Source organism: Gymnogyps californianus, unplaced genomic scaffold, assembly GCF_018139145.2.
Source record: "Gymnogyps californianus isolate 813 unplaced genomic scaffold, ASM1813914v2 HiC_scaffold_74, whole genome shotgun sequence".
NCBI lineage: Eukaryota > Metazoa > Chordata > Aves > Accipitriformes > Cathartidae > Gymnogyps > Gymnogyps californianus.
Window position 1 is genome coordinate 101534 of NW_026114467.1, and position 27212 is coordinate 128745.

General features: G+C 41.7%; 1 protein-coding gene across 1 annotated transcript in view; it reads right to left on the reverse strand.

The window, feature by feature from the left end:
• The window catches only part of LOC127029109 (proprotein convertase subtilisin/kexin type 5-like), a 236027-nt gene that overhangs the window by 69020 nt on the left and 139795 nt on the right, over positions 1-27212 (reverse strand). Inside the window, exons 6-8 of the mRNA XM_050914753.1 lie at positions 26308-26396; positions 23642-23814; positions 385-597 (exon numbers count right to left, since the gene is read on the reverse strand). Of these exons, the coding sequence (XP_050770710.1) occupies positions 385-597; positions 23642-23814; positions 26308-26396 (475 nt within the window). The remainder of the gene's footprint in view (positions 1-384; positions 598-23641; positions 23815-26307; positions 26397-27212) is intronic.

Here is a 27212-nt window from a genome sequence, read left to right on the forward strand (position 1 = left end):
CTACTGACAGGCTGCAAGATATTGGTCAAGAAACAAATCTGTTTTGCTGGTAGTAGCAATAGGATCTTTGAAAGCATCACTTAGAGCTGGCAGCAATTTGGTGATCGGAAAAACCTAATATGGATTAGGCATATCTACATTGCATCAGACAGCAACATGCAGAGATACCCATGTTGGCTTCAAATTACTAGCTTTGGGACTGTGATGGTATGGTGATACCAACTTAGTAACACACCTGGGCAAACTAAACTTGTCTAAATATGAATTTTTTTCTAAAGCAGTCCATTCATTAGTGTAAATAAGCAATCTCTCTTTCCCTCTCTCAAAAGTTACTATACAAAATACAAACCCAACTACATAGAAATAATAAAAAAAAAACCATACTATTTTCCTGTCGTAGGATTCCCCGCTGCTGTATGTTGTAGCTAGCGTGGATGCACATTCTTCCAGATACCATGGCTTCTTCCCACTTTCAGCTGTGCTGCTTATGGAAATAGTGTAGATGCTATTGGTGTAGCCATCACAGGAGCAATGGTCTCGACTCCTTCCACCATTTCCAGATGCCCAAACAAAGACTGAACCTAAACCTCTTCGTCCCTGTTTGAAAATGATACGAAAGATTTAATTAACAGTTGTTCTTATTCCCCTAACCTAAGTAAATAAATAGCTCTTCCCTCCCAAAAGACATTTGATGAGACAGAGACAATAAAACAAGAGCTCACTGAGAAGGATCTGAAATAAAAACGGATCTAGTAAAGTTCAGAGTCTGACATCAAAAAAATCAGAAAATGAGTGGGATGAACACAGCTTTAGAAACAACTTTTATGCAGCTTCTCTTTGTTGCTCAGCATCTGTGCTGTCCAGCCTTACCAAGAAAGAGGTGCTGAAAACTCAGAGCAGGCATTAAAGCATCATACTGGATTGAAAGAGGAAAAGAAGTAGCATACTTGCAACTAAAACCCTTTATAATGCATGGTACCTTTTGTTTATTAGGGATCTCTCAGTTGTTTCTTCTTGGATCACCTGGTGGTACTAGGTATTGTTTGGGCAGCATTATATACTGTGAACCACAGTGTCATGGTTTCACAGATATAAATCACAGAATATCTGAGGTGGGATGGGACCTCTGGAGGTCATGTAGTCCAACCCATACAGTTAGTTATAAATGCTAAATGCACAACACAATATATAAGCAAAAATGGACAAAAAGAAAAAGTTCCTTATAAATCTATTATCACTAAGCACTAAAGCATCAATTCAGCAAGATATTTTAAATATATGAATAGTTGGGCAAGTTACTTAAGCATATTCATAATTTCAAATGAGGACTTACAATATGTAACCTCGCCTTGATATTTTCTTAATACACCAAAGTTAAGCAGTGTCCAAATGAATCAAAACATATTTTTGGTAGTGCTAGTGCTCTTAAATAGGCATTGATATGAAAACTGAAGCTGACCAGCAACCTATATTGCTGATATATGGGAATTGGGAATTGCTGATATTTGAGAATTGCAATTGGGGTTTTCTTAATTGATATTTACACATTTCATGCAAATAAATTAAATTCCGATTCACGCAACTGCATAGTCTGCATTAATTATCAACACTCACTATCTGGAAGCACTCTACCATTCAGATGGAAAGATTCACCAAAGGACTAACCTTGTCTTTGATTATGCCAAATTATATCACCTTTTCTTGTATGACATTGTCTCATAGCAATGGAACATCTCCTTAAGCAACAATTAAGCTAACAGTCACATTTATACCTCATTTGTTTGCAGCTTATCATGTAATACCTACCTGGTCACTGTAAATGGTAGACCCACTCCTGTAAGTGTTAAGTTAATGTCATAAGGCATAAAACATCACTTCTGTATTGGGTTTGCGTGGCAAGGTTTTGGTAGCAGGGGGGGCTACAAGGGTGGCTTCTGTGAGAAGCTGCTAGAAGCTGCCCCTATGTCTGATAAAGTCAATGCCAGCCGGCTCCAAGACAGACCCGCCGCTGGCCAAGGCCGAGCCAATCAGCGACGGTGGTAGCGCCTCTGGGATAACATATTTAAGAAGGGGGAAAAGTTACTGCAATTGCAGCCAGAGAGAGAAGTGAGAATATGTGAGAGAAACAACTCTGCAGACACCAAGGTCAGGGAAGAAGGAGGGGGAGGAGGTACTCCAGGCACCAGAGCAGAGATTCCCCTGCAGACTGTGGTGAAGACCATGGTGAGGCAGGCTGTCCCCCTGCAGCCCATGGAGGTCCACGGTGGAGCAGATATCCACCTGCAGCCTGTGGAGGACCCCACGCCAGAGCAGGTGGATGCCTGAAGGAGGCTGGGACCCTGTGGGAAGCCCATGCTGGAGCAGGCTCCTGGCAGGACCTGCAGACCCGTGGAGAGAGCAGCCCATGCTGAAGCAGGTTTGCTGGCAGGACTTGTGACCCCACGGGGGACCCATGCTGGAGCAGTCTGTTCCTGAAGGACTGCACCCCGTGGAAAGGACCCATGCTGGAGCAGTTCTTGAAGAACTGTAGTCTGTGGGAAGGACTCCCGTTGGAGAAGTTCGTGAAGGACTGTCTCCCATGGGAGGGACCCCACGCTGGAGCAGGGGAAGAGTGTGAGGAGTCCTCCCCCTGAGGAGGAAGGAGCGGCAGAAACACCGTGTGATAAACTGACCCAAACCCCCATTCCCTGTCCCCCTGCGCTGCTCAGGGGGAGGAGGTAGAGAATTCGGGAGTAAAGTTGAGCCCAGGAAGAAGGGAGGGGTGGGGGGAAGGTGTTTTTTAAGATTTGGTTTTATTTCTCATTATCCTACTCTGATTTGACTAGTAATAAATTAAATTAATCTTCCCCAAGTCAAGTCTGTTTTGCCTGTGACGGTAATTGGTGAGTGATCTCCCTGTCCTTATCTCGACCCACGAGCCTTTCATTTTATTTTCTCTCCCCTGTCCAGCTGAGGAGGGGGAGTGATAGAGCGGCTTTGGTGGGCACCTGGCGTCCAGCCAGGGTCAACCCACAACTTTCTGTGCATGAATTAATTGCTTGGACATGTGGGGAGTTTGTTTGTTTGTTTCTATACAGTGCATTTGTGTACCACAAATGACATAAAGACAGATGTTGGACATCTAGCTGGTCAACCTCAAACAATTAGCAATTCAAAGATAAATTTAATCCAGATGCACAGAGGGGTTTTATTAGTGCATGTTGTGCTGAGCATAGCAGAACCTACATCAATATAAGACAAAAAACCCTCACAGTTCACAATCCAAGCTTGAATTCTCAAACACTGATGAATATCATTTTGTGAGTTTCATAAAAGTATAGTACCTGGAGAGACTCTTCTCTCCAGCAAAATAAGTTAAATACCAAAATTCTCCTGGCTAGTGTTTACATAAGGTTATGTCTCTAAAATACAACTTCTCATTAAAAAAAAACATTTCAAGCAGAGAAAAAAATCCCAGTGTGCCAAGTTAAATGTATTATGCAATCCACATTCTCCAGACAAGATTGGGCTAAAAATCCAGGAAGTGTAACTATTTCAACTTCTTTTTCTTCCTTTGGTTGCTCTTAGCTACTATGCTGATAAAATGATGCAAAATAATAAACTCTTTTTGTTGTTTTAAAAGACAGGCTTTATGAAGTGTTTTATTCATATCTTGTAGCTCTCCTTCCCCACATTATGAACTCTTGCCAAATCAAAATCCCCTTTTGGTTTCAGGTTCTTGTTCTGCACAAAATGTAGTCCTGCTGAATACATGCCCCTGGATGTTAGAAATTCTGCAATGCAGTGTTTAAAAATAATAAGCACCAATGTACATGGTAATAATAATGACAGATCTTTAAAAATAACTAGCAGTTATTTGCACCCAAATTGACCTTTACATACTAAGTTTTTTGTAAACAATTGATAAAAAATATTTCTTCAAAATTAATGTCTTCTGCAAATATATAAAGTATCATCATCTCTGTTGTTTCAATAAAAAATAAGTACCAGGTGCACTGATTAAAGGAAAAAAATATTCTCTAATACATACAAAGAAAGAATTCCAGTTCCTCTAACACATTGCAATGCAGCACGTTTACAAACTGAGCATTTCACAGAAAACAGCACTTCAGTCTATAAAATATGCTAAAGATCTTGTTCCTAAAAGCTATTTGGCAAAGAAAAAGGCAGCCTTACAAAAAAATTAAATAAGACCCCAAGGGTTCCATTTTGAAAGGAAAAAAAATGTTTCACCGACAACTAAAACTTGCTATCAACCTAGTCAGAGTCCAATTTGGTAGCACATTTCTTGGAAAAAGCTATTGTGCTCAAAATACAGCTGAAGACCTTAAATGAAAAGTGTTTGGACTCAGGTCATTGGTAGAAAAGCCCCAGTGCTGAAACTGCACCTGTAAAAGCATGGCACAATAGTCCTGGGACATTCCCACTTTTTTCTGCTAGTACCACCTTTTCCTTGGTCAGCAAGTTGCAAGGAGGATAAGTGATATGAAAGGCTTTTTTTTTTTTCCAGTACAAGAGCATGGAAGGGTTAGTCTGCAAAAACCAGAGCCAGGATGAAAATTTTGGTAATAACATCTGCAGAATTTCCTAACACTGTTAAAAGAACATCCTCCACTCCAAGTGCATGCATTTGTGTTTGTGTGTGCGTGTATGCACACAACTTTATGAGTGAATGCCTTACTGGTACTGGCAGGTACCATTATAAGGTAGAGGTCTTCACACATCGGTCTAAGGAAAATCAGCAGCCCACATATTTGTAAGTTGATTCTAACACACTTCTACTTAATAAAAACAGTTTCCATCGACCAGGTTGTACTGGGTTTGCGTGGCAAGGTTTTGGTAGCGGGAGGGGCTACAGGGGTGGCTTCTGTGAGAAGCTGCCAGAAGCTTCCCCCATGTCTGATAGAGCCAGTGCCAGCCAGATCCAAGATGGACCCACCGCTGCCCAAAGCTGAGCCAATCAGTGACACTGATGGCACCTCTGTGATAACATATTTAAGAAAGGGTAAAAATCGATGCACAACAGCAGCTGTGAGAGAGAGGAGTGAGAAGATGTGAGGGGAACAACTCTGCAGACACCAAGGTCAGGGAAGAAGGAGGGGGAGGGGGTGCTCCAGGTGCCGGAGCAGATATCCACACTGCAGCCTGTGGAGGACCCCACACTGGAGCAGGTGGATGTGCCCTGAAGGAAGCTGTGACCCCGTGGGAGAGCCCATGCAGGAGCAGGTTCCTGGCAAGAACTGTGGCCCATGGAGAGGAGCTCACGCAGGAGCAGGTTTTCTGGCAGGACCTGTGGCCCCACGGGGGACCCACACTGGAGCAGTCTGTTCCTGAAGGACTGCACCCCATGGAAAGGACCCATGCTGGAGCAGTTCTTGAAGAACTGCAGCCTGTGGGAAGGACCCACATTGGAGAAGTTCGTGGAGGACTGTCTCCCATGGGAGGGACCCCATGCTGGAGCAGGGGAAGAGTGTGAGGAAGGAGTGGCTGAGATAGTGCTATGAACTGATCGCAACCCCCATTCCCCCTGCGCTGCCTGGGGGGGAGGAGGTAGAAGAGCTGGGGGTGAAGTTGAGCCTGGGAAGAAGGCAGGGGTGGGGGAAAGGTGTGTCATGGTTTAACCCCAGCTGGCAACTAAGCACCACACAGCCGCTCACTCACTCCCCCCACAGTGGGATGGGGGAGAGAATCGGAAGAGTAAAAGTAAGAAAACTCGTGGGTTGAGATAAAGACAGTTTAATAGGGAAAGCAAAAGCTGTGCATGCAAGCAAAGAAAAACAAGGAATTCATTCACCACTTCCCATCAGCAGGCAGGTGTTCAGCCATCTCCAGGAAAGCAGGGCTCTATCATGCGTAATGGTTACTTGGGAAGACAAATGCCATCACTCTGAACGTCCCCCCTTCCTTCTTCTTCCCCCAGCTTTATATGCTGAGCATGACGTCCTATGGTATGGAATATCCCTTTGGTCAGCTGGGGTCAGCTGTCCCAGCTGTGTCTCCTCCCAACTTCTTGGGCACCCCCAGCCCACTCGCTGGTGGGGTGGGGTGAGAAGCAGAAAAGGCCTTGACTCTGTGTAAGCACTGCTCAGCAATAACTAAAACATCCCTGTGTTATCAACACTATTTTCAGCACAAATCCAAAACATAGCCCATACTAGCTACTATGAAGAAAATTAACTCCATCCCAGCCAAAACCAGCACAGGTGTTTTTATTTTTGTTCTTATTTCTCACTATCCTACTCTGTTACAATTAATTGGCAATAAATTAATTTCCCCCAAGTCGAGTCTGTTTTTCCTGTGACAGTAATTTCTGAGTGATCTCCCTGTCCTTATCTTGACCCATGAGCTTTTCCATTATATTTTCTCCCCCTGTTCTGCTGAGGGGGAGCGACAGAGCGGCTTGGTGGGCATCTGGTGGCCATCCAAGGTCAACCCACCACATAAGTATAGTTTGAGTCAGTGGAGCAAGATTTAATCATGCTATTTTACAAAGTTTAAACTGGACTTTCATTTGGTGCTTTACAAGTCAAGCGGCCTTAATCCAGCCTGTGAATGCTGAAGTTTTCCTGCCCATGTTGTGGGACAGGAATTGAATTCCCCAATAACCTGTCTACTGGGTGAGTTTTGCTGTCTCTGTGGAAGTTATCAAATTTACCAAGAGATTGGAGAGTAAATGTGAAGGAGCAGGAAACACAGAGGACAGAACCATTAACCTGGAGAAATTAGAGGAACAGGAGTTGCAGTCAGAGAGACATAATATGGCACCAATATGCTAGAAATCCCACACCCAGGAGCAGAAAACATCATGCAAATATAAAATGGAAAGAGAGGGAGGGACAACCTAGACACACCTAGGGTCTGAATGTTTAATTTCCTATGGTCTCCTTAATACTGTTGTAAAAATGCTTCCAACTACTGACAGGAAGTGAGAATGATCATGATGGGAAAGCTGGAAAAGGCAGCCCATGGGATGAATTCTTCCTTAAAAACTAATTTGTAAAATGGAAATGTTCATAACTGAAGTTGTAGAGCAAGGTTCAGTATTCTGGAGACCTAAAAAATTTATTATGCGGGCATGATTTTAAGCCAGGCACCAAGGATCACAACATCCTGCAAGGTGCATCTACGAGAGGCAGCATTGCCTTGCTTCCAGCTTCCACTCATTTCTGTACTCCCTGGGAGCTGGATGCCACTGCCTCACATAGAGGCAAGATGATGCCAATCAGCTGACTAGCAGCATTTTGCTTTTGAGAAGCAGCATCTCCTAGCTCCTGCTGAGTTCTACCAGCACACTTAACCTCTAATTTGGGAATGAGAAATACAGTCTGGCACACCACCCTTAAAAGCCTGGTGACTCTTCTGTAGACTGTACAACGCTTTCACTTTAAAACAGGCATCTCTTCAAAAGACATAATGGTAAGCTGAGAGTCCCAGACAGCAATTCTGAAGTGTTATCAGAAGAAAACAGGCTCAAAGATTCTTTTTATTAAAATAGTCTCTTCTGCGGGTAGCAAAAGCAAAAGCTCATGAACAAAAGGAGAAATTTCTGAGGCCGTGAATTCTGTTGAGGTATCCATGCTCTCAGAAAAATGCATCAATTCATTAAAACTGTGTGGCTAAAGGATTTGTACAAAAAAATGAACAATAAGCCTAACCGGTGTATGTGTATATATATATAATGTAAAGATGCATGTTTCAGAGAATGTCTACAAATTAAGTAAGTCCTGTGTTTTTATATTAGCATTCCCATTTTTACTATTAGGAAAACTATGAATTCAAGAAAGAATTTCCTAGTGCTGGAACTAACATATGCACGATACATATACAATGTACAAAATCTATTACTACTTATAAAACACAATTATTATCTTACATTGTTGAAAGGGCAAGTTGTTGCTAATACAATTAAACTTTTTGGCTATTTCTGAAACAACTTTATTAAGAAAAAGAATGACAAAATAATTAATCATGGCAAAAAGAAGGAAATATATGTTCTATTGTTGTAGGATGTGATACCTTCAAAATGTTGAAGTGTTAAAATATTTTATGTGCACTTAAAAAAATAATGTATTGAGCAACCACAAACAAAAATGCATTAACACAATAATTATTGGCATATATCAGTGGAACATTTCAACATGCATCCTTGCATATAGTGTATTTATTTTATCCTTCACTAGAACAGCTTAAACAGCTCCAAGATACCCCCCACAGAGCTATAATTAGTGCTTAAAGTGCAACCAAAAGAAGCACTGGCTGAAACCTGAAATCTGAACCTGTGGAATGCTGGAATGAATTTCTCATTTTCCTAAACAAAATAGAGCCAGCTACAGGGCTGCATGAATCGCAGTTCCGGTTTAGACTCCATATTATCATTACTATTGTTATTGTTGATGTTGCTACTGGGATAAGGCAAGCTGTATATTGTATAGATCTGTGACAAAACAATAGCTAGGTTTTCCAAAATTTATGTTACACAAGAGTGTCTAGTTAATGATAAGTGAAATTGTCTCTGCTCGCAAAGCCAAAGTAAGCAGGCACTGTACAAAAGATAATCTGCATCGGGACTGGATAAGGAACAGATTTCACCTCCCTACTCTATGGAGAGGATTCAGGCAGTTCTTATTACCTTTATACTGCCATCTGATTAAACTCTCCAGAAAGGAATCTATGTCTATCAGATCCACAGAACTGTAGTTTCAGTAGTTATATCCCACTCTTCCTTATAGAACACTTCTGTTTTTCAGCTGTCTATTGAACTTTTGGGGGATTTTCTGCATATCTAACTCTTTTTGGTAGAAAAGCAGAAAATAAGACTGCTTTGCTGCTACCTCTGCAGACTGAGGACTGCAGTAATCCCTTTGTTCAGTTGATATCCCATAGCATTTCTTTGGGAAGAAACAACCCACTTTTAGACTGTGTGCAAAATCATTGCCCTCAATGTTTTGTGCCTTAAATTTATGTAAAATTCTATGTACAGAAAACTCTTGAGGACAAACTTCCAGCAATTTGGCTTTAAGAAATCTATTTTTTTTCCCACATGATGCATAGAAATGCATAGATTCTGCTGTTGTTCAAGTCCTTACAATTCTATGAGGAAAGGGAATAAGTGATTTGCCTATGCAAAGTAACCAGATTTATGTTTCAAAAAATGCTCTCTCTGAAATGCATATACTTCAAGTGTATGGAAAGAGACCCATTTTGCCAAAGTTGCTTTTCAGTATTGGCATTCCATCTTAAGACTGCCTCACATCAAGAATGGTGTGGGTTTTTCTATTTTCAAATATATCACCTGTTTCAAGTTAGGCACCCAAAACCAGAGGTCCCTTTTGACAACTAGTCCAACAGCAGTAATGCTATTCTGGCTTGTTACAGCAGTTTCCATATAGGAGTGAGAGATGGGATGAGGTAACTAAACAGTTTCTGTTTCCAGTACACTTTGTGACATTGTAAGGAAACTGGACATTTTGAGGTATATTTTCCTGTAACTCTCATTCCAAGTCTTCCTGCCTTTTGGATTTGTATATTCCATTGAATGTAATTTAAGAACATTTCTGGTACAGAATTTCATTTTCTGAAAATTCTTTTTTTGCAGTACAGCTTGACCATCTGTGAAAAACCTCACTTTCCACACAAAGTGAAGGAGAGGGATTTTAACAATAGCTTTGTTTATATATTTCCAAAAGAAAATAATGTGCATAGTATCATAGTTCATCCAGGTATCACTGAGCCTAAACTCGACTATTTCATTTACTGGAAGACAGTATCCCTAATTTTGCTTTGGCTGAATGCTAAAAGTTGCTAACTACATACAAATGGAAGATCAAATAATTATTATTAGCTTAATGTTAAGGTTGCCAAGTACCCTGATTTTTGCTTGGTAATCTCAGTTTGGAGAAAACTAGATCACATCAGGTATAAGCTGTACTTGCAAAAGGCATTCTGAGATACATATCGGCCAAATGCAAGGTAATAGACCTAGAAACGAAGACTATAGGTAACGCACACAGGAGATTGGACAACCTTTTGTAAAACAGTGACTCTGAAAGGGAGTTTAGGGTCATGGCAGATAGATAAACAATTGGCAATGAGCTTCCATAAAATTTAGTTTGATCCTTGGATCTGTAAGCAGGGTGAATATGAATATGTGCAGGGAATAGGGAAACAGTACTACCCCTGCATAGAGAAGTCCATGCCCTATTCTGGTATCCACACTTGAAAAAATGATGTTGGGAAACAGAAAGTATTTCAGGAAAGAACTACAGGAAGAACTGTGGTTTGGAAATTCTGACTAACAGAAAGAGACTGAATATAGAAAACATTATTGTTCAAGGCTTTATAACAGATTTTGAAGGACAGAGTAAGAGACATCAAAGTTAATGGAAACAGGTTAAAATGCAACATGTACTTATTGAATTTAGACTGACAGATAAATCTGCTAAGTTCTTCTCTGATTACTTATTTTATACAGAGAAATGCATTCAATACAGTCTATCTGGTTTCTGCAAAACATTTACTGATCCCTCAAAGAAATCAGTAATAAAACAGAAGGAGATTAAGATTAATATAACAGCAAGATGGAGGTGAAAATGACTGCACTGGAGATGATGTGGGCTGTGCTGAAGAACCACTGGGCTTGAGCTAGTTATGAGTAGAGTATTTTAAGGATGAGCCATGGAAACAGAGTTATTATGTGATTTCAACATAAAAAGCAAGGACATGCTAATGATGAATTTACTAATTATGATAATCTGCATTCAAGAAAATAATTCAGGCTGGCAGGTGTGGAGAGAAGCACCACTAAGATGAGTAAGGAGATGGAGAGTCAAGTTTTTAAGAAGTGACTAATGAGCGCAGCTTGTTTAGCAAAGCAAAATGAAGACTGAGAGGGGATGGGATTGTGTTCTATAAATATGTCACAAGCAAAAAGGGAGGAGAGAAGCTATTTAAGCTAAAGCACAAATGGGCAGAAACTGCACATGAGTAAATCTGGCTATAAGTTAGAAGACAGTCTCTAATCAATAGATTAGTGATGGCTGTGAAACAGTCTCCCAACAGAAACAGAGGGGGGGGGGGAAATTGAATTCGTTCTAAAATAGAAATTGCTAAATGTATTTACAGGACATGACACCTGTGATAGAAGAGAACTGTACTGAATGACTTACAAGGTAATTTCCCGTCTTATGGTCCTATGTTAAAATTTAATTTATCCAAGAGAGCACTTGGCCAAAATCTGTATTTACTTACATGTGGAGATTTCTAACACCATAAGATTAATCATAAATTTAGCAGAAAAGGAATTTTACAATGAAAATGAAACTAATAAAATCAGATGAGCAATAAGGTATATATTTTTAGTAATGAAGGTAGTTAGCAACTTGCACAGTTGTGGACAGGTTCTCTCTGGGTATTTCAGTCAAGACTGTCTCTTCCCAAGAGATGTAGAGTAAACAGAAAATAATAGATGAATCAAGAAAAGAGGGAGTAATAATGGATGAAATTTCCTGGTCTGGCTTATGGTGAAGTCTAGGACTAGATAATAATTCTTAGAACTATTAAAATTATTTCAAGCCACTGGTATTGTCTCATGATGTCAGAAGGAAGAATTAAAATATTAAAAATCAAACAACCTAACTTTGTTAATTTTGGTACACAGTCAATCCCCACCTGTAATACTGAGCCTCCCAAAGTTTAACTCAATATGCTGAAGTAAATACAACATTACATATTCAGATATTGCATCATAGAAGATATGCAATATATGTAACAGATAAATGCCAGGACCTAACATCAGGGTACATCAGCATACTGGAAGTCATGTTTTCTGAGTCCTTCCCCCAAGTAGTTTTTTTTCAAGAAGAAGTTTTTAGCTAATTGGAACTGTGCATGAACTCTGGTGCATGCAAAACTTATCCATGTATGATCTGAGATATGCATACACACAGATATGTGTTCATTCAGTCTCAAACTACAGCTGTACAAGATGAACATACACAATACACAGTTATAAAAAAATGGTATTAACCTCTGCGCACCACAATATTTCAGTGTATATAATGATAGCCATTTTGGAAATCATTTTGGGACATTTGACTGGAAGTCTCTTTACAGGAATTTCTGTCTTTGATTTTTGTAATGCAATTCTCCAGCAAAGCAGAACAGAATAATTTCTTTTGTGTAGGTAATTGCGGTGAGTTGACCTTGGCTGGCCACCAGATGCCCACCGAGCCACTCTATCAATCCCCCTCCTCAGCAGGACAGAGGGAGAAAATATGATGGAAAAGTTCATGGGTCGAGATAAGGACAGGGAGATCACTCAGACATTACTGTCATGGGCAAAACAGACTCGACTTGGGGAATATTAATTTAATTTATTGCCAATTAATTGTAACAGAGTAGGATAGTGAGAAATAAGAACAAAACTAAAAACACCTTTCCCCCACCCTTGCCTTCTTCCCAGGCTCAACTTCACTCCTGACTCTTCCACCTCCTCCCCCGCTACCGAGTGCCGTGGGGGGATAGGGAATGGGGGTTGCAGTCAGTTCATAACATTTCATCTCTGACACTCCTTCCTCCTCACACTCTTTCCCTGCTTCAGCGTGGGGTCCCATCCACGGGAGACAGTCCTCCACAAAATGCTCCAGCATGGGTCCTTTCCATGGGCTGCAGTCCTTTGGGAACGGACTGCTCCAACGTGTATCCCCCATGGCGTCACAAGTCCTGCCAGAAGACCTGCTCCAGCACGGGCTCCTCTCCACAGGTCCACAGGCCCTGCCAGGAGCCTGTTACTGTGTGGGATCTCCATGGGGTCACAGCTTCCTTCAGGGCACATCAACCTGATCCGGCATGGGGTCCTCCACGGGCTGCAGGGTGAATATCTGCTGCACCATGGACCTCCATGGGCTGCAAGGGGACCACCTGTGTGTCACTATGGTCTTCACCACAGGCTGCAGGGGAATCTCTGCTCCGGCGCCTGGAGCACCCCCTCCCCCTCCTTCTTCACTGACCTTGGTGTCTACAGGGTTGTTCCTCACATATTCTCACTCCTCTTTCTCACAGCTGCTGTTGTGCATTGATTTTTACCCTTTCTTAAATATGTTATCACAGAGGTGCCATCAGTGTCACTGATTGGCTCAGCTTTGGGCAGCAGTGGGTCCATGTTGGAGCTGGCTGGCACTGACTCTATCAGATATGGGGGAAGCTTCTGGCATCTTCTCACAGAAGCCACCCCTGTAGCCCCCCCACTACCAAAACCTTGCCACGTAAACCCAATACAAATGGTTATAGCATGTAAAATGTGAGACTGTCGTCTTAAAATCTAATGGTGCATTGGTTTTATCTTTTTGAATCAAGGAAAGGCTTTTGTGTTCTTCCTTTTGTCCCAGATTCAGCAAAGTTTTATTACACAGTTTGGTCACAATCATATGTTGCTGTCCTGGTTTTGGCTGGGACAGAGTTAATTTTCATCAACCTGGAAAGACGAAGAGGCACCGACAGTGGATGAAATGGCTTGCCAACTCTGGCAATATGAAGAAAATCTCTCTTCCTCCCTACGAGCCTGTGTCTCGGCTGTGGAAAAACTGTCCGAAAAGTCCGAAGAACTGATCGAACTGATCGAAAAGTCCTACTCCCCACCTGTATGGACCAGTATCTCAGCTACTAGGAAAAAGCATCCCTCTGCTCAAGAGAGAGAATATAGAAGGTATACACCACGGGGTACCCTGTGGTTTTACCTGCGTGACCACGGAGAGGACATGAGGAAGTGGGATGGAAAACCTACCTCGACCCTAGATGCATGGGTACGTGAATTGAAAGGAAAAGCAACCAGAAAAGGGGATTCTTCCAGGAAAGATGCCACTCCAGTTTCCAGCAAGCAATTCCCCAGAGTAGAAGGGCTTATGCCCTCTTGAAGGGACCTCTAAGTCATTTTTACAAGAAGTGAGTAACAAATACTCTGACCAGGATTAGAGGGGCCCTGCCTCCAGCCAGGTGGAGGAGAGGGACAACCGGGTTTATTGGACTGTGTGGATCTGATGGCCTGGCACATCACACCCACAGGAGTATAAGGCTCTAGTGGACACCGGTGCACAGTGTACCCTAATGCCATCAAGCTATAAAGGGGCAGAACCCATCTGTATTTCTGGGGTGACAGGGGGATCCCAGCAGCTAACTGTATTGGAGGCTGAAGTGAGCCTAACTGGGAATGAGTGGCAGAAACACCCCATTGTGACTGGCCCAGAGGCCCCATGCATGCTTGGCATCATAGACTACCTCAGGAGAGGGTATTTCAAGGACCCAAAGGGTACTGGTGAGCTTTTGGTATAGCTGCCTTGGAGACGGAGGCAATTGAACAGTTGTCCACCTTGCCTGGTCTCTCTGAGGACCCTTCGGTTGTGGGGTTGCTGAGGGTTGAAGAACAACAGGTGCCGATCGCTACCACAAGGGTGCACCGGCGGCAATATCGCACCAACCGAGACTCCCTGATTCCCATCCATACGCTGATTCATCGACTGGAGAGCCAAGGAGTGATCAGCAGGACTCGCTCACCCTTTAACAGCCCCATATGGCCAGTGCGAAAGTCTAATGGAGAATGGAGACTAACAGTGGACTATCGTGGCCTGAATGAAGTCACACCACCGCTGAGTGCTGCTGTGCCAGACATGCTAGAACTTCAATATGAACTGGAGTCAAAGGCAGCCAAGTGGTACGCCACAACTGATATTGCCAATGCATTTTTCTCAATCCCTTTGGCAGCAGAGTGCCGGCCACAGTTTGCTTTCACTTGGAGGGGCGTCCAGTACACCTGGAATCGACTGCCCCAGGGGTGGAAACACAGCCCCACCATTTGCCATGGACTAATCCAGAATGCACTGGAAAAAGGTGGAGCTCCAGAACACCTGCAGTACATTGATGACATCATCGTATGGGGCAACACAGCAGAAGAAGTTTTTGAGAAAGGGGAGAAAATAATCCAAATCCTTCTGAAAGCTGGTTTTGCCATAAAACAGAGTAAGGTGAAGGGACCCGCACAGGAGATCCAGTTTTTAGGAATAAAATGGCAAGATGGACGTCGTCACATCCCAATGGATGTGATCAACAAAATAGCAGCTATGTCTCCACCGACTAGTAAACAGGAAACGCAAGCTTTCTTAGGGGTTGTAGGTTTTTGGAGAATGCATATTCCAAATTAGAGTCTGATTGTAAGCCCTCTCTATCAAGTGACCCGGAAGAAGAACAATTTTAAATGGGGCCCTGAGCAACAACAAGCCTTTGAACAGATTAAACGGGAGATAGTTCATGCAGTAGCCCTTGGGCCGGTCCGGGCAGGACCAGATGTTAAAAATGTGCTCTACACCGCAGCCGGGGAGAATGGCCCTACCTGGAGTCTCTGGCAGAAAGCACCAGGGGAGACCCGAGGTCGACCTCTAGGGTTTTGGAGTCGGGGATATCGGGGATCTGAGGCCCGCTATACTCCAACTGAAAAGGAGATATTAGCAGCATATGAAGGAGTTCGAGCTGCTTCAGAAGTGGTTGGTACTGAAACACAGCTCCTCTTAGCACCCCGACTGCCGGTGCTGGGCTGGATGTTCAAAGGGAAGGTCCCTTCTACACATCATGCAACTGATGCTACATGGAGTAAGTGGGTTGCACTGATCACACAACGGACTCGAATAGGAAACCCCAGTCGCCCAGGAATTCTGGAAGTGATCACGGACTGGCCAGAAGGCAGAGATTTTGGAATATCACCAGAGGAGGAGGTGACACATGCTGAAGAGGCCCCAATGTATAATAAACTGCCAGAAAATGAGAGGCAATATGCCCTGTTCACTGATGGGTCCTGTCGCATTGTGGGAAAGCATCGGAGGTGGAAGGCGGCTGTATGGAGTCCTATAGGACAAGTTGCAGAAACTGCGGAAGGAGAAGGTGAATCGAGTCAGTTTGCAGAGGTGAAAGCCATCCAGCTGGCTTTAGACATTGCTGAACGAGGAAAATGGCCAATACTTTATCTCTATACTGACTCATGGATGGTGGCAAATGCTCTGTGGGGGTGGCTGCAGCAATGGAAGCAGAGTAACTGGCAACGCAGAGGTAAACCCATCTGGGCTGCTGCATTGTGGCAAGATATTGCTGCCCGGCTAGAGAACCTGGTTGTGAAAGTACGTCATGTAGATGCCCACGTACCCAAGAGCCAGGCCACTGAAGAACATCAAAACAACCAGCAGGTAGACAAGGCTGCTAGGATTGAAGTAGCTCAGGTGGATCTGGATTGGCAGCATAAGGGTGAGTTATTCATGGCTCGGTGGGCCCATGACACCTCAGGCCATCAGGGAAGAGATGCAACATATAGATGGGCTCATGATCGAGGGGTGGACCTGACCATGGACACTATCGCACAGGTTATCCATGCATGTGAAACATGCGCTGCAATTAAGGAAGCCAAGCGGTTAAAGCCTCTTTGGTATGGAGGACGATGGCTGAAATACAAATATGGAGAGGCCTGGCAGATTGACTATATCACACTCCCACAAACCCGCCAAGGCAAGCGCCATGTGCTTCCAATGGTGGAAGCAACCACCGGCTGGCTGGAAATATATCCCATGCCCCATGCCACCGCCCGGAACACTATCCTGGGCCTTGAGAAGCAAATCTTATGGCGACACGGTACCCCAGAAAGAATTGAGTCAGACAACGGGACTCATTTCCGGAACAACCTCATAGACACCTGGGCCAAAGAGCATGGCATTGAGTGGGTGTATCACATCCCCTATCATGCACCAGCCTCAGGGAAAATCGAGCGATACAATGGGTTGTTAAAGACTACACTGAGAGCAATGGGTGGTGGGATTTTCAAACATTGGGATACACATCTAGCAAAGGCCACCTGGTTAGTCAACACTAGAGGATCTGTCAATCGAGCTGGCCCTGCCCAATCAGAACTTTTACGTACTGTAGAAGGGGATAAAGTCCCTGTAGTGCACATAAAAAATATGCTAGGGAAGACAGTTTGGGTTACTCCTGCCTCAGGCAAAGGCAAACCCATTCGTGGGATTGCTTTTGCTCAAGGGCCTGGGTGCACTTGGTGGGTGATGCGGAAGGATGGGGAAGTCCGATGTGTGCCTCAAGGAGATTTGATTTTAGGTGAGAATAGCCAGTGAATTAAATTGTATGATGTTGATTGCTATATAACCCTGCCACTCTATGTCATCACTACTATAGTTGTTATATGCTATATTAATGGTATTACAGTAAGAATCACCCAGATTAATGAAGAATGAACTTTGACAAAAACTGAGTGAAGTGCAGTAGTGATGGAACCAGGACTGATTTTAGCATGCAACAATCCAACACTACACACCATCCTCCTGCTGCACCCAATGTCACCCGCCCGCTGCACCACACCAAAGCCTGATCCTGTTGCACCATCCCTCCTGCCCAGACAGACTGTTATGACAGATGGAGTCCAAAGTCATGGACTGAATGAACTCAGCGAACATTTTAAAGGGACATTTAAATGGACATTTTAAAGGCCTATAGACTAAGGGAATGATATCTGTGTGTATATGTATCAAAAGACAGGAAAAGTGGTGGTGATTAATTGAAAATGTATCAGAAAGTGTGGGACCTGGACATGATGTAGATGGTATAGAGTAAGGGGTGGATACTGTCCTGGTTTCAGCTGGGATAGAGTTAATTTTCTTCCTAGTAGCTGGTATAGTGCTGTGTTTTGGATTTAGTGTGAGAATAATGTTGATAACACACTGATGTTTTCAGTTGTTGCTAAGTAGTGTTTATACTAAGTCAAGGATTTTTCAGCTTCTCATGCCCAGCCAGCAAGAAGGCTGGGGGTGCACAAGAAGTTGGGAGGGGACACAGCCAGGACAGCTGACCCAAACTGGCCAAAGGGATATTCCATACCATATGACATCATGCCCAGTAGATAAACTGAGGGAGTTGGCTGGGAGGAGCAGATTGCTGCTCAGGAACTAACTGGGCATCAGTCAGCGAGTGGTGAGCCATTGCATTGTGCATCACTTGTTTTGTATATTCTAATTCTTTTAGTATTATTATTGTCATTTTATTATTAGTAGTATCATTATTATTATTTTTCTTCCTTTCTGTCCTATTAAACTGTCTTTATCTCAACCCATGAGTTTATTTTTTTTCCGATTCTCTCCCCCATCCCACTGGGTGGGGGGAGTGAGCGAGTAGCTGTGTGGTGCTTAGATTCCGGCTGGGGTTAAACCACAACAGTTGCAATGCTAAGCCTATTTATTTTTGAACACAGGGTGCTATGTGATGTCATATATCCAATCTTATCTTGAATATGTTAATTTTGGACATATTGCCTTTTGTTTTATTTTTTCAGGCAAGTTTTGTGTGAGTATAATGGAATTTTTTTCGAGGTTATTAGGTCTACAACTTATAATATATTTATATTTAAAACAGGCTTCCAGAATTTTTCATCCTTATAACAACATCATTTCAAAAAAATAGGACTTTGTCAGCTGTAAGTATGATATAAAGGGAGCTTTGCTATTTGCATAGACATTGTTTATTAGTAAAAGTCTCAAAGTATGTAAATTTAATAGAATTAAACAAAATATCCTAAAGATGACAGAAAATCATTGTACTTGAGACAGGTTTAAAAATTCCTTTCGTCTTCCTTTGCCCTGATGCTGGGTAAAATTTTAAAGCATATTTAATTCTGACGTACGTTTTCATTTCATAAATTCAGTTATTATTCTGTATCCTTTCTTGAAATAGATTTGTGTATTTCAATGTAAGGCATGTTCTGTCTCTGTGGGACTCTATGGAAAAAATGTATAGTCATTTATCTTTGCTATTTTGTGCCGGATTTGGAAGGAGTAATCGTATTAGCTCAGGAGATTTAAAAATAATAATAGTTCTAAAACACTCTGCATGAGCTGTTAATTGGAATAAGAGCTAAAGTTAAACTAGGCATTTTTTTCAAGGATCCCAGTCTCACATCACACTGAATAAGAAACTGTGGCTCTTGCATCCATTTCATTTTTACTTCATTAATTTAATAAAAAAAAGATAAGTCAGTTTAATTATACTTTAATTAATTATTATTCAGCACCACCTCTAATTTTCCAAAATAAAAAAAACAAGCATACTTTCCTTTTCAGATCCATTTAAAAAATCTTGACTGTACTTTTTTCTGTCCTGTTTTTTAAAAAATTAATATCCAGTTGTGCCTGTATATGCAGAATAAATGAATATCAATCTTGAACCTTTGTATAGATCTGAAAGAAAGTCTTTTCAAACTTTTCTGTACCAATGTTGCTTTAATTCACAGGTACTAGATGTAATAGTTATTGTTCAGTTCAATATTTCAAAAAAAGGAAGGTCAAGTTCTGTACACAGCATAATATGCATTTTTGTCCTCCTATTATTATTTGTGCAATTACTGTGACTGCTTGGGGAAATCAGTGTTTGGCAGGGTATTTATCCATTCTTTACCTTGGACAATGATCTGATTTTTGGCACAGAGACAATTTGCCTCTTCTTCTCCTGTTTGCTTCATCTTTTAAAATTCAACATCTTATGACAGTGTAAAGAAAAATAGAAAGGATACCTTTATCTGAAAACTGAAAGGCATGCTTTATTAAAGAGAACATGGAAAACATTCATCTTAAAATTATTTTTGGCCTGCAAACTAAGCCTCTAAGTAAGGAAGTAAGGTGATGACTGAGACATAAATGTAAAGCCTTTCAGTATATTTTACATTTTAAAGAACGAAAATTAGAGAAGTATTAACCTTAATAATTTTCTTTTTCTTATTAGTATGATTTTCAAAACTATCACAGTTTTATATAAGTTTTGAAAAGAACTTTTATTTCCTTAGCAGAAATGAAAAAGCTCTCATAGTCAGAGCTAGACAACATTTCCAAATACATGGAAATATTTAAATCTGTTCAACTCTGCATGAGCCACTTTGGGCAGAACAAAAGAAGGCTGACAAAATGTAATAAAAGTTCAATCATTAAAAAAAATAATAAAAAAATTTACTTGTGTCAAGAAATATAGCAAGCTATTTTTCTGCCATGTTCTCAGAAAAAAGACCTGCTCAGATGTCTAAAATAAAATACTATGTTTCCATTATATATTGGTGCCTATGAAAACACAGGACAATGTAGTAGTAAAATGAAGTTTATTTGTGGCCTGTAGGGTATTCTCTCATATTACAGCTATAATAATAATGGAATAATAATGCTTGTAGGTAGATCCTTGCCCATGGAAAATTAATCTATACTCTTGATTTATACCAGATTTATCCGGAGTTTGAAATTTTGATGAGAAAATGGCTGAGTTCTTCAGATATAGAAAAATGGGCTAAACTTTTCATGATTGCCTAATCCACATGAAATATAATATTTAAACTAAAACATACATATGTTTAAATATAAAATTTATTTTGTTCAACCTCCCTTGTGTCCTGCAGTTCCAGTAGTGTCTCTTCAACACTTTATTGGTTTTTCTTCTGTGTGGTCATTGTCAAAGAGTAGAATAGAACAAACAGAATAGAATAGTTCTCGTTGGAAGGGACCTACAATGATCATCTAGTCCAACTGCCTGACCACTTCAGGGCTGACCAAAAGTTAAAGCATGTTATCAAGGGCATTGTCCAAATGCCTCTTAAACACTGACAGGCATGGGGCATCGACCACCTCTCTAGGAAGCCTGTTCCAGTGTTTGACCACCCTCTTGGTAAAGAAATGTTTCCTAATGTCAAGTCTAAACCTCCTCTGGTGCAGCTTTGAGCCATTCCCATGCGTCCTGTCACTGGATACCAGGGAGAAGAGCTCAGCACCTCCCTCTCCACTTCCCCTCCTCAGGAAGCTGCAGAGAGCAATGAGGTCGCCCCTCAGCCTCCTTCTCTCCAAACTAGACAAACTCAGAGTCCTTAGCCACTCCTCATAGGACATGCCTTCCAGCCCTTTCACCAGCTTTGGTGCCCTCCTCTGGATGCATTCAAGGACCTTCACATCCTTCTTAAATTTAGTACACTGTAGTGGGGTGCTAGGGTTTGCTGATATTCCAGCTGAAAGGAGAAGTGACAATGCATGGGAAGCAATAATGGAGATGCATTCAGCCTTCTCACAGATTAGTTATATTGCTGTCCTGGTTTCGGCTGGGACAGAGTTAACTTTCTTTTTAGTAGCTGGTACAGTGCTGGGTTTTGGTTTTAGTGTGAGAATGATGTTGATAACGCTCTGATGTTTTAGTTGTTGCTAAGTAGCGCTTATCTTAAGCCAAGGACTTTTCAGTTTCCCATGCTCTGCCAGCAAGCAGGTGTGCAAGAAGCTGGGAGGGAGCAGAGCCAGGGCAGCTGACCTGAACTAGCCAAAGGGATATTCCATACCATGGAATGCCATGCCCAGTATATAAACAGGGGGGAGTTGGCCGGGAGGTGCGGATCGCGGTTCGGGAACTAACTGGGCATTGGTCAGTGGGTGGTGAGCAATTGCATTGTGCATCACTGGGTTTTTTCCTTCCCCCCCCCCCCCCTTTTTTTTTGTTGCATTCCTTTTCATTACTATTATTATTATATTTCATTATTACTATTGTTAGTATTATATTTTACTTTAGTTATTAAACTGTTCTTATCTCAACCCACGAGTTTTACTTTTTTTTTCCTTTGCTTTCCTCCTCCTCACCCCACTGGGAGGGGGAGGGGGAAACGGCTGCATGGTGCTGAGTTGCTGACTGGGGTTAAACCACGACAATTGCTCTATGAACAACTATTCTAATAATGATTATTAAATATGGCAGAGGTCTCTGGGGGCAGAATCAGAGTCCCTAAATCTGTTTAACTGCTAAGCCCCTGGAATTTCTCACAGGATAAAGTACATGCTTGAGTATTTTGTTATGCTAGGCTTAACATGTTACATACTGTACAACAAGCAAAAGTGTAAGTCTGCAGCTCTACACTGAATGGTCATCATATGACCAAATGAAAGGAAGGCAGTGGTCCGTTGCTGCATGGTTGGTAAAGCATTCACAATACTGAATTTTATGAAACATGTTTTTAACATTACATAGCATAGGATGCACACAGTCCTTGTCATTAGTTTAGCATTTCAGTAATTGCTCTTCATAACACACCTGTCAGATAGGTGCACACGTATTATTATCCACATTGCGGGGGGGCAGGGGGAAAGTAAGCAATTCATGCAACTTTACCGAGGAAGCAAAAACAAACCAGTGACACAGCTGTGACTAGAACTGAAGAATTCACAGCTCCTAGGCTTGTGCTGCAATACAATGGTTACGGTGATAGTGGGTATTAATTTTATGTTGTATTTATTTACAACTTATAGTCAAGTATACTGTAAATCACCTGAAACACTGAACTGTCCATACAGACTGTCAGCTTGACCAGATGCTCTTGTAACTTTTTCTATTATCCCTCTACACCTTGTTTCCTGTTACGATCACTTTTTATGGTATATCTTAAATTAATATAATCTCTCAATGGCAGACACTGTCTCTTACACAAGACACAAGTCTTCCAGGCTGAATGTTAGCTACAGTTTGCTAAAATCAGTCTTGACACATCAGGTTAAAATTCCTATTGACTTAAATAATAGCTGCACTTTCCTATTTTGCTGTACAGTGTTACTATGTTCCAGTATTAGTCCAACAGTTTCAGCCTCTTCAAATAAATGTTTTGTACTAATCTCCTCTTTTCTGATCCTAGAGCCACTCACCATTGAACTAGAAAGTCTTCTGCTGCATTCAAAATAATGCTCAAACCTTCAAGTGCAGAGCTTTAAAATGCTTTCCATCCAATCCTATATACTGGAAAGAGGTGTGAGCACTGGAAGACCAGGAATTCCCTGATCTATTTAACATGCAGGAGGGTGAAAGGAAGAATTAAAAATTGGCCTCTGACATCAAATTTCCTCTAACTGCTCATTTCCTTCTGTGGTCTTATTTGTTTGACAGTTATTTATTAAAGAAAATTGAAAAGGTCTTATATTTTTTCACATAGGGATATTTGTGTATTGTACTATTGAAGCTCTCTGGACTATATCACACAGAAACTGCAGTTGTACAAACTGTTAGAGAAATGCATATGTAAGTTATAAAAAGGGTGAATGATCTCTGAGATTAGACATACACTCTAAAAGAAACGAGTGCAGATTTTTTTTAGCTCCCAGTTTCCTATTAAATCTATCAAATTTCCATTAAGAAATTAATTAAAACAGAACAACAAAAGGAAGGAAGGATGAAGGAAAAATTCAAAGGCTTTTGTTTTATAATTTCATAGCAATTTAGAATTGATGATTTGGCACTGCTGTGCAAAGTATCATTTTTCAGTCTTAGCTTTTCTTGCAGAATTACATTATTACCTCAGGGCAGTTTTAAAGGACACTGAGGATGATATATTCCAATTGACAATGAAGAAAGTTAGCTGATACTTCAGGAAGGATTGAACATCTAGTTGCTATAGAATGGAAATGTATTTTTCATTTTACACAAATGAAACTTTTCTTCTTTCCTTAAGAATATGACTCTTCCCGGTGCAGTGCACTTGTACATACTGGGCACATGTACCCTTACCCCCGCACACAAGAGCAGATCCAGGATATGCACTTTGATGCCAACCTACCATTCTGATGCCATTCTCAAAGGCCTGACGTGCTAGAGAAGCAGGTCCATCCACAGTCTTACCATCATCATCAGGCCCCCAGCTGGCACTGTAGATGTGGATGTGTTGGGGATTAAGGCTCAGAGACTTTGCTTCTACCATGTCTGTCACATCTCCATCCAGCATCCGTACACCTTCAGAACAAAAGATACAATGAACAGGACAACCAAACTCAAAGTGCTTTTTTTTTTTTCCCCCTGAGAAAATTGTTGTGTAGGACATTGACTGAATGATCATAAAGATCTCTATTGTAAAAAAAAAAATCAATCTGGATATGTGTTTCCCTGATGAAAAAAATGCTTCTATGTGAAAAAAATACAAATAGGAATTAATATTTTTGTCTTTCTTCAAGTTTTAAGAATTATCTACAAGTCATTTTATCCACTGTATAGCCTTTGAACTTTAACAAGAAACTTTTATACTAAAGAAAACTTAAAAAAAGACTTGAACCTTGAAATGTTTATATTTCTCACTTAAACATATACACCTAGTAGAAGGGGAAGCTTAACCTCCCTTCCCAATACCCTAGAATTCCCTCTTGCTTCTGATTTTCAGCAGATTATCTATCTACTGGGTCTCCTGAGGACTTCTGTTTGAGATGATACTTTATAAGGGTGGTATATTATGTCAAGTGAGGTTTATACAGCTGCCACTATAGTATTTTCCAGCTTTCTTTAAACAACAGTGTTACTGATGGCTCTGCAGAAGCACTGTGTTAAGCAGAGTAGATAGATACCATTTTTATTTCATTTAGATCAATGAAGTCTCTTGAAGGCTGTTGTTAGATTCTTGTGGTGGGTTGACCTTGGCAAGCTGCCAGGTGCCCACCAAGCCACTCTATCACTCCCCCTTATCAACAGGACAGGGGGAGAAAAATACGACAAAAAAGCTCATCGATTGAGATAAGGACAGGGAGATCACTCATCAATTACCATCATGGGCAAAACAGGCTCGACTTGGGGAAGATTAATTTAATTTATTGCCAATTAAAAATAGATTAGAATAGTGAGAAACAAAAAAAACCCTAAAAACACCTTCCCCTCACCCCCCACCCTTGCCTTCTTCCCAGGCTCAACTTCACTCCTGACTCTTCTACCTCCTCCCCCCCCAAGTGGAGCAGGGGGGATGGGGAACGGGGATTAAGGTCAGTTCATAACATTTCATCTCTGCCACTCCTTCCTCTTCATACTGTTCCCCTGCTCCAGCATGGGGTCCCTCCAACAGGCTGCAGTTCTTCACGAACTGCTCCAGCATGGGTCCTTTCCATGGGGTGCAGTCCTTCAGGAACAGACTGCTCCAGCGTGGGTCCCCTGCAGGGTCACAAGTCCTGCTAGAAAACCTGCTCCTGCGTGGGCTCCTCTCCACAGGCTGCAGTTCCTGCCAGGAGCCTGCTCTAGCGCAGGCTCTCCACAGGGTCACAGCTTCTTTCAGGGAACATCCACCTGCTCCGGCATGGGGTCCTCCATGGGCTGCAGGGTGGATATCTGCTCCACCGTGGACCTTCATGGGCTAAAGCGGGACAACCTGCATCACCATGGTCTTCACCACAGGCTGCAGGGGAATCTCTGCTCCAGCGCCTGGAGCACCTCCTCCCCCTCCTTCTTCACTGACCTTGGTGTCTGCAGGGTTGTTCCTCCCACATTTTCTCACTTCTCTCTCTCCCAGCTGCTGTTGCACAGCATTTTTTACCCTTTCTTAAATATGTTATCATAGAGGCACTACCAATGTCGCTGATTGGCTCAGCTTTGGGCAGCAGCTGAAACTTGCTCCGTCTGACATGGGGGCAGCTCCTGATCAGATACAGTACTATTAATTGTGGAAACATGGCCTCAAGTATGCCTGCTCATATTTTTTAACTGTTGTCTATAGTATATGTAGGTAAATGTGTTTCTTTTTTCACAGATGGTGTCTATTTTGGGGCAGAAAATCAACAGTTAATGCGTTTGAGCTGTAGATGTTTTTACTGAAAGCCAATATACCAGTCCCATGATTTCATTAAAAATACAGAGTAAAACTTCACTTGAAGTGTTAAAAACTGGCACAGGCAGGCTACAGCCTAGGAGATATTTACATGACATTTTGACAGTCATTTCAAGAACCAAGCTAAAGGTTTTAATTAAGCAGCCATTGACTAAGTATTGATAGAAATCACTTGGAATCTCTTGGCTGAACAGAATAAAAAACTGCAATCAAATCTCATATTTCAGGTAATAATCTGATCACACACAGGGATCAAAAGAAGATACTCTCCAACCACAGCCAAACAACACAAAAATGTTTTTAGTTTTACAACTATGTCAGTGTTTTGTTTGGGATCAATATGCAAACAAATATTGGTGATGTGTACATTTACTTCTGATTTGTCAAAGCTCAGTTAAAGCTTTGAATTTGTGAGAAAACCCAAAAGTCCGAGTTCTGGGGTTTGTGTTTTTATCAAAAGCCTTGCTTTCTATTTTTCTGTGTTTACTGAGAGGTTCCTTCAGTATTGGTATTTAACTACCATGCTACAAGTACAATTGTTATCTATACAAATCTCCTCCTTTTGTTTAGAAAGCTCTGAATGTACCATTTGGTACAAATGACTCTTTAGTTACTTTTTTTTTTTTGTGGGAGACTGTTTCACATACCTCCAATCTTGGCATTAAAGGCGATTCCTACTGTGCAGTGTGAGTTGTTTGCAGTGGCTGCCACTTCTCCAGCACAACGGGTTCCATGCCTGCAGTCAGACAAACATTTTTTTCAAGTAAGCAAGATAATCCACCAACTCAGATTGTTGGGATTTAAAGGCATTGACTTTGCTCATCCTCAGGTGCTAAAACCACAATTATCCACAATATCTTGCACTATATACCTCCCCATAGCAAATTAATGCCCTTGTTACAACTTTTCCCCAAACACATTTTAACATTATTATCATAACCATCTTCTTAAACTCTTCATGACAGACTTTCTAGCCATTGGAAACACACACAGTATGTAACAAAGACATACTAAGATGATACATAATCCACAGCAACAGAAAGAAGTCTAGGACACCAATTCTTGATTTTGAACCAATATTTACATTATGGACAGAATTTTTGTCCTCCATTCTCCCACAAGCACTCACTGACAAATACGTTGCTAGCATGTGCCTCTCTGTACAACCTCCAGTGAGCATCCTCATTAGGTAGAGTATGTGCCCCATTCTTCCGTGAGGAAGCTGAGACTGTGCCTATCCCCAAATAGCTGTTCACAGGCATGCCTAAGAGTGGCTATAAGCCAGAGATGCTCAAAACTGTTGTGTAAGTATATCCCAGTTATGCCTTGGGCCAACCTTGCAAGTCTGATGTCTTTCCAGGGGCAGAAAAAACAGCTGAAGCACCCTCCTCATGGGAGCTACACTCTGCACCTGGAAGCAGAGCTGGGCTGTAAGGGCATAATCTTCAGAAGCAGCTGAAGGAGAACACCAAACCTCTGGAGTTTGCTCACCCCCTTGTCCACTGTGCAATGTCAGAGTGGGATGCCTTGCTTAGCCCTGATCCACACTCTC